The following is a 13,226-nucleotide window of genomic DNA, read 5'->3' as shown; positions in this document are numbered from 1 at the left end:
AGAATGGTCTAGATACATAAAATAAAGAAACTAGTCACCAACATGAGGAAGAACATGGTCTTCCTTCTTGATCCAAACTTGCTTCACTTTTGAGACTTTATGAGGCAAAGAGATCACCTTAGGAATTTTGACAACTTTATAAAGAAGATCATTCACTTGAGTTTGAAGTGAGTCATTATTTACTTTCTTGAAATGAACAAAAGGCTTTTGCTCAAAATTCCTAAAATCAAAACACTTTGGTCTAATGTGTCCTAATGTGCCACAATGATGGCATATAGGAATGAACCTTTTTGTTTGTAGGAAACCAAATTTTGCAAGTGAAGAATGTTTATCTCTTGTACAAACCACAGACTTTACAGTCGCATACCCCTTAAAAGATGACACATGAGTCTTAAACTCACTTTCTTTGGAAACTTGAGACTCAATCCTAAGGATATGACACCTAGGTCGAATGTGTCCTTTCACACCACAATGGTGGCAGGTAGGCACAAATTTGGATTGTGGAAGAGACAGCTTTTCCTTAGAAACAATATTCATGGAATCAAAACCCAAGTTGAGACCATGAACAAATTTTGGAGCTTCTTGAGTTGACACATCTTTGACAAAGATTGTCTCAAATGATGAAGTGTAGAAGACTCATTTATATATCCTAAACCTCTTTTATCACCGAACAATTTTCCAAAATTGAGCATTTTATCAATCTTTCCAGCACCAATGGTTAAACCTTGAATCTTTTCTTTTTCCAACTTAAGTTCATGTTCCAATCTTATATTTTCAAATTGTAAAGCATCAAAAGATTCAGATTGTTTAACCATGTTGATTTCAAGTGATTTTATCATCTCAAACAAGTTTTGAACCTCAATGTCTTTCTCAAGTAACATGCATTGCAAATCAGAATTTTCAACCACAAACTCATCATGCACGACTACATTTTCATGCTCAACTAATGACTTTTCAAACTCAAATAAAATCAGTCTATGAAGAAACAAGGATTTGTCATTTTCAAGTACATTCAACTTCTTAATCAAATCAGAATTTTCTTTTTCAAGAGTGCTAACTTTATGATACAATTCATACATGTCAACTTCATTCTCATACAAGCTATCACTCAACTTCTTTTTGGCCATTTTGAGAGTTTCATTCAGTTCATCAAGTTCCTTGACCTTTTCTTCCATCATGAGATTATGTTCTTTGAAATTACAGGTTTCATTGAAAAGCATATCATACTTTTCACATAGTTCCCTGTATGACTGGTCATCTTGTTCCTTGTATGACTGGTCATCTTGTTCTCTATATGACTGGTCATCTTGCATATCATCTCTAGACACAGATTCTTCCTTAACTACATGAACTCTAGCAAGGCTAGAGTTATGGACAGAACCAACAAGGGCAAAATTATTTGCCTCTTCATAAGATGAAGTGATATAGTTATTGGAATCATCACTACCATTATCACTCCATTGTGCACTAATTGACTCTTCTCTCCCATTAAACTTTATCTTGTGGTTATTTGCACATTCCACATCAATGTGACCAGCACCACCACATAGATAGCACTTTACAAGACCTTTCAAACTTTTGTCCTCCCTAAAGCCATAAGAGTCCAAAACATTCATCTCCTTAAAAACATTGTCTTGAGACACACATGTAGACGAACTAGGAAGATTCTGACAATTCCTAGTGACTTTGGTTTTATCTTTGACAACCCTTCTATAATTCTTAACAAACAAGGCAAGCTCATCATGAATGCAAGGAGCAATTTGATCCATTTTTATGTTTGCACACCTAATACCAACTAGCACCCAAAGGATCTCTCTATTTATGTTTAGAGTTGGTGCTCTGATACCAATTGAAATTGGTACTTAGGTGACGAGGGGTAAATTTAAAAGATATTCAACCAAGAACGCAACAAACTTCACACACTCTAGACCTTGACCAAATACTCTTATGACTAGTCAACTGTTAGATATGAATTATACCAAACAATAACATACACAGAGCATACCAAGATGTACCTGCAGGCCTAGAGAATTACTAGTGACAACCTAGGCACTCAGAAGGACCCATCAATCTAGGCATCCCCTGTGCTAGCAACAACTATGGTGAAAGTGTGTGAAGACAACATAATCAAGCAAACACCAAACAGCTGAAAAAGATGACTAGTCAACCGCACAAACCCAGATGACTAGTCAACTGCACAAACAAACCCAGATGACTAGTCAACTAACCCAGATGACTAGTCAACTACAAACCCAGATGACTAGTCAACTGCACAAACCCAGATGACTAGTCAACCGCACAAACCCAGTCATGATGACTAGTCAACTATCAAGAACAGAAACCCAGAAAATTTACAGAGATGAAAACCAGAAATTGTTCACCCAGAAACCCACCATTGGGAAAAAACTGGGGGTCATCAACCGACCAGGCATTCCACTAAGTAGAAAAAGATTCTTACAAAGAACACTAGCAAGCTCAAGAAATTCCTAGGTCTATTTAGGAAGATGAGCTATACCTCCTTTGTGCAATCTTCTTCTCCAACTTAGCAAAGCTTGAAGCTCAGTTCTTCATGGCAATGGCAGCTCCTTCTCCAGCTCTTTCATCCCATGGCACTAGCTTGCAAGCTCTAACTCAAACCGAAACCAAAATTTGGATTCAAATGAGAATGACCAATTTCCTCAAGAAACCATTCTCTTGAAGAAATTAGTCTTGAATCTGACCTAGATATAAATGAGAGATTATTCTATGTAGCTAGATGCAGATTCAAAGTCAAATGCAGTTTTTCAAGAAGAAATCATTTTGGAAAAACTCATAGATGAAATATAGGATGGTTCTCTCGAAGAAGAAGAAGCAAAAGATGGCAAGCCAAACTTTCCAAAACTTCCACCCAAAAGAGACGACCCCAAAATAGGAAACAACTAGCCTATATAGACAGAAATTCCCTTAGGTCATAATGCCTACATGGCAGCTGAGAGAGAAAGGAGAATAGGACAAAAAGGTTTGTTATCCAGCTGGAATTCCTACAGAGCAAGGATGACTAGTCATACGAGAAACAGATGACTAGTCATCATTTTATGAAAACAGTTTTAATGCCATGATATGCAATGCATACTTACCTTTGTCAAATTGCTTGAACCTCCATAGGATAGATGTTAGTTTAGAACACCTAGAGAAGCTATTCTTAAACTAAGCTTGAGCTTGATAAAAACAATAAAAATCCTATTACAAAATTGTCAAGGGAAGCCAAAAGAAATAACTCAAAATGCATACATTAACAAAGCGTAAACAAAAAGTCATTACTACATATTTATCTCATGTGAAACGATCTTGAGGTTATTTTGAAAGAGGATGAAAAGAAAGTTGCTATTTGAATTGTGTGGAACAGTGAAGGCATAAGTTTGACAAGAAATATGTGAGGATGAGTTTAGCAATTACGCTAGCCATAGACTTGTCCAAGCAATAGCATATGAAAATTATCATTAATTCTCCACGTTCTTCTTTGCTCTTCAAAATATCACTCTGTTTCAAGAAATAAATTATATTCACAGCCGAGTCATTAAAAAAAATGCCTTGAACGAAAGCTTATTATGGGAAGAATTAAAGGGTTAATCGTTTTATTAGTCCTTGAATTTAGACCCGATTTGCATTTGAGTACCTTAATTTCCAAAATGGTTCCCGTGGTCTTTTAACTTTAATTTCGTTAGAACAAATGGTCTTATCGTCAATTTTGTTAACTTTTCTGATAAGTGCAAGGGTAAAATAGTATACATTCCTTGAGGATGTTTTCTTTTGCTAGACTTTTTCTTCTCGTAATAGCTGTACATTCCTTTTATAGAATACTGTACATGAAGGCAAATCGTTTTGAATAATTATCCAATAAGTCACTAATTTCTTGTATGACATATCCTCTTTTGGGGATGTGAAACAATAAATCAACAAAATATCCTCTATTCAACTTGGATGTGAACCCATGACATCTTAGTAGTGTGTATATAAGAAATAACCAACCCTTGTAGTTTAGACTATGCGACTTGTATTTAAGAAATTAAATAAAATTAAAAATTCTAATTCGTTAAACAAAAATAAAATCACATATTTTGCACAAATATCTGAACAATCTACAGTGTCAATAAAACAAATGGTCCGTCAAATTCTTTTCAAAATTGACGCATGTGGTTAATTAGGAGACTCGACCAGAATTAGCGGCTACTATTCCATGTTTGACTATTCATTCAAATATGAAACTTTCCCTTTGCACCCTTCTAATTGCATGCACGTGTGTTTTGCAAAGAAATTTATTTCGTCATTGCTTCCTATTCTCATGCGCAGCACGTACTTCCTCTATATAAAGGCCATGCAACATGCCACCCAGCCAGAGCCAACCTATACTGGTCAAGATGAACAACAGCAGAAAAACATCTCAATGCTGATATGCGTTTTTTATGTTATGATTGACTAGTCAATGTGTACATCTACTCATTATGGTTGACTGGTCATCCTGTTCTTAGCCCTTATATTTTTGTTTTGTTTTGCGTTTTGCGCCTTTGTTTATTGTCTCTTTTGTCGTGGCTTTCGAGTTTTTTTTATTTTTTAAATTTAAAAAAAATTCAAAAATCAGAAAACCCAAAAAGTTTTTAGGTACCCATATCTTCTCTTTTTGTCTCTATCTCACTTTTACTCTTTTTCCGGGTTTTCAGCTGTTCTTCTTTCTTCTTCTTGTCGCCTTCTCTCGTTTCTTCTGTTTGTTTTGCGCCATGTCTTCTGCCAAGCCTCTCATCATACTTGCTATTCCTAGGGCTCCTAAGTCTCAACCTAACCCCTCCATGGAACCTTCCTCCTTTTTTGTGTCTCCTGAGGCTGCAAATTTCTATCACGAAGTTGTTTCCAAGAGGAAGTTTGTCGCTGAGAGATCTTACATGTTAGATGCTCTTCCTACAAAGGCATGGTGTGGTGCATCTCAACTATTCACGCACTATCACCTTCACACCCTCAATGCCATTTCAAGTAAGTTTAATGCCTTTGTGATTAAGGAATTTTATTCCAATCTTCCTGCTGATCCTCAAGTCACAAATTTTTGTGTCTTTGTTCGAAATGTGCAACTCATTGTTCGCCCATATCTGATTAATCGAGCCCTAGGTTTTAGGTTGTGTCCTGGCTTTGATTATGCTCAGTTTTCTGTAGCATCGTCACCATGTACAGTTGCCTACAGTGGACTACACTGATCCCTCAGTTCCTCATACTCCCACGGGTCTTCCTATCAAGTCCTATTTGAATCCCTTCTTTCGGTTTTTGTGGGATTTTGAGCGCCATAACCTTCTTCCAACTGCTAACAATTCAAATCCAACCTTGGCAAACTGTTAGCTGATGTTGTCTATGGTCAACATATGATAAGATTCTTTTTGAGGATATCATTTATCATGCCACTTTGGGGAAATCAATTGGTCATGGTACAAGGCACAAGGGCACCCTTGTATTCCCCTGTCTACTTCATCTTTCCGTTTGATTCCTTTTTCATCTGATCCTGTTCTTGGCACAGATGATTGTCCACCTGTTGCTGCTGCTGTGCATACATTGAAGGAGCCGTGTGTCTCAGACTCTGAGGATTCTGATGCCACTGACTCGGAAATGCTTCCTGGTGCTTCTGAAGGCTCTTTAGTGTTTTAGGTAGTTCTATTACTCATTAGCAAGAGCAGTTTAGCTTAAGGAGGAGTTCATTTTGGACCTAGCTAATGGAGGTATATTTGGGCTTCAGGCACTTCCTTTGGGTTGATTTATTCTTTCACTTCCTTCGGCGTAATTGTACCTACAAAAAGGATATATCGTAATATGGAATTAGTGGCATATTTATAAATAAATGAATCTAGTTAGAAAAATATATTCAAAAGTTTGACCATTGTCAAGAATCAAATTTTGTACCCAAATAATTACATGAAATTGTCCTTCATGTTCAGCAATAATCTCATTTAAAAGGTCAAAACGATAGGAAAAAGAAAAAGAGATATTCAGTCATATACCCATTCTTGGCACTACTGATATAGATAAACCTTCACCATTTAATTTCTATAAACAAACCCAAAAAAAACTCAAAAAACGTCAGGTTGTACGTATATATATATATATATATATATATATAAATTGAATTAGGTTCCTCAGCAAACTAATCTTAGAGCTTCAGAAATTCAAAGGTCATGAAGGGCACCCTCATGTCATGCCAAGAGATCAAAGGTCCTAGCCGAAGACAAATTGAGAACCCTTCAACCTGACTTGCAATATACCTACAGACTTCAGCCGTAACAATTCTAATATTCCAAACCAAAAAGACTCAGTTGCCACTCCTTTGCCCAAGATCAGCCACACTTCCTTTGCCCCAAAAACCCAGCCGCACTTCTTTTGGGCATATCCGGCCACATTCGAGCACAGCCCAACCTTCTCTCCAGCTGCACTTTGAACACAGCCCGATTATTCTTCGAACACTAAGCCACATTCTACCATTCCAGTTCATCCGGTCACAATACCCCACCAAACCCGGCCGCTCTAGATGCAGCCCAACTACATTCAACAGGCCCGGTTGTCTCGCAAGCCCCGGGTTTCCCCAATGAACCCGGCTGCATTCTCCAAGCATTAGAATCCGGCTCAATCCTTCAACCCGGTCGTGCCTAATCGCATTCTCGTAGCCAGCTCCTCCAGCTGTGCCCTGGGACTCAACGCCCAACCGTGACTTCACCAACTCCAAATCCGGCTGCACTCTTTCAATTCCTAGCCCGGCCAATTTCAACAAGTTTCGGCTGCCTCACTACATGACCCCAATCCGGCCGTGACCAATCCTCAAAGCCTGGCCATAATTCCAAGGTGCCTAGGTGAATTTTTCTACCTCCAAACACACACACACTCACATATATATATATATATATAATTGAATTAGGTTCCTTGGTAGACCAATCTTAGAGCTTCAGGAATTCAAAGGTCAAGAAGGGCACCCTTATTTCATGCCAAGAGATCAAAGGTCTTAGCCCAAGACATCGATTCGAGCCTAGGCTTTTCAGAGGATTATATAAATATGACGGAGGCTTTGCAAGGAAAGAAATCAAGGGGGTTGATAATAATTCAAAATGTTCCAAAGCAAGGAAGAATCGAGCATGTCAGAATATCTCCATCATTGCAATCCCACGGATTTAGGGGGGCTTCGAAAGGAAAGATTTTAAAGAAGAGTTGACATTTGGCCATTCAATAGCCAGCCCATGGGCTGACGAATGCCCTATATAAACCTCACCAAACGAAGACGAACACACACAACATCAGATAGACAAACCTATTTTTCGTCTCGCACTTTTCCTTTCCTAGACTTAGGATTTTACTTTTCAAGCACTTAGTGTAGTGAGTTCTTCATTTTTCCTAGTGTAAGTTTAAATTCTCGTTCAATTTATATTTCCTTCGTAGGAACATCTGCGCATTTATTTCTACATGCACACTACGCATTGCACATCTGCACATCTATTAATCACCACACCAATGTTTCAAAGATTGAGTCAAAGGGCAAAATGATCGATTAAGTATTTCAAATTATGCACAGCAGCAAAAAAGACAATAAACAAAGGCGCAAAACGCAAAGCAAAACAAAAATAAAAGGGCTAAGAACAGGATGACCAGTCAACCATAATGAGTAGATGTACACATTGACTAGTCAATCATAACATAAAAAACGCATATCAGCATTGAGATGTTTTTCTGCTGTTGTTCATCTTGACCAGTATAGGTTGGCTCTGGCTGGGTGGCATGTTGCATGGCCTTTATATAGAGGAAGTACGTGCTGCGCATGAGAATAGGAAGCAATGACGAAATAAATTTCTTTGCAAAACACACGTGCATGCAATTAGAAGGGTGCAAAGGGAAAGTTTCATATTTGAATGAATAGTCAAACATGGAATAGTAGCCGCTAATTCTGGTCAAGTCTCCTAATTAACCACATGCGTCAAATTTTGAAAAGAATTTGACGGACCATTTGTTTTGTTGACACTGTAGATTGTTCAGATATTTGTGCATAATATGTGATTTTATTTTTGTTTAACGAATTAGAATTTTTAATTTTATTTAGTTTCTTAAATACAAGTCACATAGCCTAAACTACAAGAGTTGGTTATTTTTTACATTCACATTACTAAAATGTCATGGGTTCACATCCAAGTTGAATAGAGGATATTTTGTTGATTTATTGTTTCACATCCCCAAAAGAGGATATGTCATACAAGAAATTAGTGACTTATTGGATAATTATTCAAAACGATTTGCCTTCATGTACAGTATTCTATAAAAGGAATGTACAGCTATTACGAGAAGAAAAAGTCTAGCAAAAGAAAACATCCTCAAGGAATGTATACTATTTTACCCCTGCACTTATCAGAAAAGTTAACAAAATTGACGATAAGACCATTTGTTCTAACGAAATTAAAGTTAAAAGACCACGGGAACCATTTTGGAAATTAAGGTACTCAAATGCAAATCGGGTCTAAATTCAAGGACTAATAAAACGATTAACCCTTTAATTCTTCCCATAATAAGCTTTCGTTCAAGGCATTTTTTTTAATGACTCGGCTGTGAATATAATTTATTTCTTGAAACAGAGTGATATTTTGAAGAGCAAAGAAGAACGTGGAGAATTAATGATAATTTTCATATGCTATTGCTTGGACAAGTCTATGGCTAGCGTAATTGCTAAACTCATCCTCACATATTTCTTGTCAAACTTATGCCTTCACTGTTCCACACAATTCAAATAGCAACTTTCTTTTCATCCTCTTTCAAAATAACCTCAAGATCGTTTCACATGAGATAAATATGTAGTAATGACTTTTTGTTTACGCTTTTCTTTCTGTGCATTTTAATGTTATTTTTCTTTCTGTGCCCAAATTTTTTATAAAAAAAAAAACCATATATGAATTGAATTTAGAAACGCACACAAAGCTCATTTACAACATAACAAAACGGCTTTAAACTTCCTGTAAATTACAAAACTGTCGTGGATTTTTTCAAACAAGCCCATCGATTTTTTTTGGTTTGTTTATAGAAATAAAATAGTGTAAGGTTTATCTATATTATTAGTGCTAAGAATAGGTATATGACTAAATATCTCTTTTTCTTTTTCCTATCGTTTTGACCTTTTAAATGAGATTATTGCTGGACGTGAAGGACAATTTCATGTAATTATTTGGGTACAAAATTTGATTCTTGACAATGGTCAAACTTTTGAATATATTTTTCTAACTAGATTCATTTATTTATAAATATGCCACTAATTCCATATTACCATATATCCTTTTTGTAGGTACAATTACGTCGAAGGAAGTGAAAGAATAAATCAACCCAAAGGAAGTGCCTGAAGCCCAAGTATATTGGGTACATACGTAGAGTTTTAATTTGAACAATTCTGTGTCAAATTTGTTTCCACAGTTTGACCCATTGGTTATAAGAGACTAAATCCGACTTAGCGGCTCTACTCACACATGCACCATTATACATATTACGTGTTTGAATATAACAGTTGAGTTTTGGGATTTGGGGGGAGACAAAAACTCATTCAAATATGGAAGTTTTCATTTCCCTTTGTACCATGACATTCTACGTAGTTGCCCCCTCAAACCCATTCAATGCCCATCTGTGTTTTGTTCTCATTTGCAGCACGTACTTCCTCCTCTATATAAAGGCCATGAAGCATGCCAGCCAGAGCCAACTTATACTTATCAAGATTATTACCAACAAAAAAAAACCTCAAGTTATGGCAATGCAATTACGATCTTTTCTCTTAGGCGTGCTGCTACTAATTGGCTTTGCATTCACAAATAGCAAAGCAGATATTAGAGCTCCACCCACGCATTTTGACACTGCTTCTCTCAATAGGAGCAGTTTTCCAGAAGGGTTCATATTTGGCGTAGGTTCTGGATCTTACCAAGTAAGTCCTTTCTTCTTCTAGGCTTTAATTTAATTCGTGTTCTGATTGGTTAGGGTTTTCTTTCAAATTCAGACCAAGCATCGATCCTTGCAAGAATATTGACATCTTCTTCATTGTGTCTCTTGTGTATTTCAGTATGAAGGTGCTGCAAACGAAGGTGGTAGAGGACCAAGCATTTGGGATACCTTCACCCACAAATATCCAGGTCTGTCCAATCAAATCATAAATTAGTTAAAATAACAAAATGGTATTACTTTTACTCTTATGCTCTAAATATTTAATTAAATTTTCAATGATTTATTGCAGAAAAGATTAATGATAGCAGTAATGGAGATATCGCTGTTGATCAGTATCACCGCTATAAGGTTCATGACCACTGCACATATTAAATTTTGAAGCATGAAGAAAATTCTGGATATTGAAGATAAGCTCCCTATAATGTTTAGCTCTTTCTCATAAAATCATTTTTTGTTATGCACTGTAGGAAGATGTGGGGATTATGAAGAATATGGGGTGGGATGCTTATAGATTCTCTATCTCATGGTCAAGATTATTACCAAGTAAGTTCATCCACATCCTCACATTTGGTTGTGACCAATCGTCATATAAAGTTCAGTTTAAATTGTATCAGTGCACTTATTTCGTTGTTTTCTGGTTTTGTTTTAATTATTAGATGGAAAGTTAAGTGGAGGAGTGAACAAGGAAGGAATCAAATATTACAACAATCTCATCAATGAGCTCTTACGCAATGGTGAGTCATCCCACCTCACATGATCAATAATTTATACAATAACAGCTTCATGCACTCATAAAAAAACTCGTTTTATCAAACTTATAACTCGTTTTTATTGATCATGCTATTTATAGGTCTAACGCCATTTGTGACACTCTTTCATTGGGACCTTCCCCAAACTTTAGAAGACGAATATGGTGGTTTCTTAAGCCCTCATATTGTGTAAGTGAAGAAATTTGTCCTCTGAATCGTATTAATAATTTAATTAATAAATACAATTATGACATTCACATTCTGAAATGTGTATATACAGCAATCATTTTCAAGATTACGCAGAACTTTGTTATAAGGAATTTGGTGATCGAGTAAAGCATTGGAGCACACTGAATGAGCCATATACCTTTAGTAACTTTGGTTATGCAATCGGGTCTCATGCGCCGGGACGATGCTCCACTTGGCAGCAGCTAAACTGCACCGGGGGAGATTCATCTACTGAACCATATTTGGTAACACACCACCTGCTCCTTGCTCATGCAGCTGCCGTAAAATTGTACAAAAATAAATACCAGGTACAATTCATTAGTTATTTTATTTGTCATAATATTGGACTCTAAGTTGCAACAAGAGAGAAACTACTTTACTTTTTGTGACTCTAAAACAAACAAACTATATGTTCTTGTGCAGGCATCTCAAAATGGAGTGATAGGGATAACACTGGTGTCACATTGGTTTGAGCCCCTATCAGAAGAAAAAGAAAATAAAAATGCAGCATTACGAGCTTTGGATTTTATGTTCGGATGGCAAGTGTATTTTGAATTTACTTATGAATATAATATTTACTCCTTGCTAGAGAGCAATATATAATATAATGTCAAGTTAATGCTTGAAATTTTTACATTCTTGTAGGTTTGTTGAGCCATTGACAAGTGGTGACTATCCTCAAAGCATGCGATCTCTTGTCGGAAGCCGATTACCAAAATTCACGAAAGAACAATCCAAGTTGCTAATTGGTTCATTTGATTTTCTTGGACTAAATTACTATGCTGGTTACTATGCAAGCGATGCACCTCAAAATAACTCTGCATATGCAAGCTACACAACAGATGCTGGAGTTAATCTTTCATGTGAGTAAAAATTCAAAATTTAATTCATGCAATTTGAGTTTATAGACTAATTAGATTCTGATATTCATATACGTTGTGGCAGCTGAGCGTAACGGGGTCCCCATCGGTTCAAAGGTACACATCAAATTACTAGATTATGCCTTTATGATTTTGACCATTAATCGTTTTGCACTTACAAATGTGATTCCTAAAAATCTAAATATCTTCAAATTTGGGTGCAGGGTGCTTCGGAATGGCTAAATGTTTATCCACAAGGAATTCAAGATCTTTTACTCTACACAAAGAAAAAGTATCACAATCCAATCATTTACATTACTGAAAATGGTAATTATTTCTAGCCTTGAGTAATTGCATGATCAATGTTTCACATATTTTTGGTGTAAAACACACACAAGCAGTACAAAGTCTCTAAATTTAAAATGTATTATATTGTAGGTGTGGATGAGTTCAATGATCCGAAATTATCACTTGCCGAAGCCCTTAATGATACCCATAGAATTGACTACTACAATCGCCACCTTCATTATGTTCAAAGTTCTATTGAGTAAGTGTATTAACAAATTCATTTAGAATATATATATATATATATGGTCTAGCTTTAGATTTTGAGTTATTGATTCATATTATTGACATAAATATGTTTAATTTCTTTTTAGCAATGGTGTCAAAGTGAAGGGATTCTTTCCATGGACGTTGCTAGACAACTTTGAATGGAGTTCGGGATACAGTGTTCGATTTGGTATTACCTATGTGGATTACAACGATAGGCTTAAAAGGCACCCAAAACTCTCGGCACACTGGTTCAAAAGTTTCCTTAAGCCGTATTGAAAACTTCAGATCATATTCTTCATTCAATAGTTGTAATTAATTCAATAATGTGAATTTTATGTTTGTACAATAATTCTAGAGATTCCAAATTTATGTACATACAAAATTTGAATTCCAAATTTGTGTACATAAAATAATTTCAATTTTAATACTTGTATAAGATTAAATTTCCATTAAAACTCGTATAAAATTAAAGATTAATTTTTAGTCCTTTGATGACTGTCGACATACACATAATTATGAAACTCGTTTGTAGTTTTTTTACTGATTGTTCCTAATTTTCATCTATTTGTTTAAATTCCATTGTACTTTGACCATTATACTACAGTGTAAAAAAAAAATTGACATTTAGTGGCCCATTATTTAGAGGCTACAATACGGCTCATTCTTTAGTGGCTACATCAATTTCAATTTGCCACCTTAAAGAAAATTTTAGGAGAAATGTCGTCTTAATTTTTCAAAATTCATGATTTGTCATCTGACCTTAACGTCATCCAATTTTTCATCCATTCTCAAGGGTATTTTAGTCTTTTCAATATCTAAATCCTCTGTGAAGCTCCTTTTTCGAACAAAATGCACCACTGGTGACTCCAAGCAA

The 13,226-nt window shown here is 35.9% G+C and overlaps 1 protein-coding gene across 1 annotated transcript; it reads left to right on the top strand.

Annotated features, from left to right (window-relative positions):
* Positions 1-9,745: 9,745 nt before the first annotated feature.
* On the top strand, positions 9,746-12,701 carry LOC117629977 (beta-glucosidase 12-like). The gene is made up of 13 exons (XM_034362668.1): positions 9,746-9,943; positions 10,079-10,148; positions 10,250-10,308; positions 10,428-10,503; positions 10,617-10,694; positions 10,811-10,898; positions 10,990-11,245; positions 11,361-11,476; positions 11,583-11,800; positions 11,883-11,914; positions 12,022-12,124; positions 12,236-12,344; positions 12,457-12,701. Exons 1-13 carry the CDS (start codon positions 9,770-9,772, stop codon positions 12,626-12,628), a joined length of 1,551 nt encoding a protein of 516 aa, XP_034218559.1. The 5' UTR covers positions 9,746-9,769; the 3' UTR covers positions 12,629-12,701.
* Positions 12,702-13,226: the final 525 nt, after the last annotated feature.

Source organism: Prunus dulcis, chromosome 6, assembly GCF_902201215.1.
Source record: "Prunus dulcis chromosome 6, ALMONDv2, whole genome shotgun sequence".
NCBI lineage: Eukaryota > Viridiplantae > Streptophyta > Magnoliopsida > Rosales > Rosaceae > Prunus > Prunus dulcis.
This window is presented reverse-complemented; position numbering and strand designations above follow the sequence as displayed.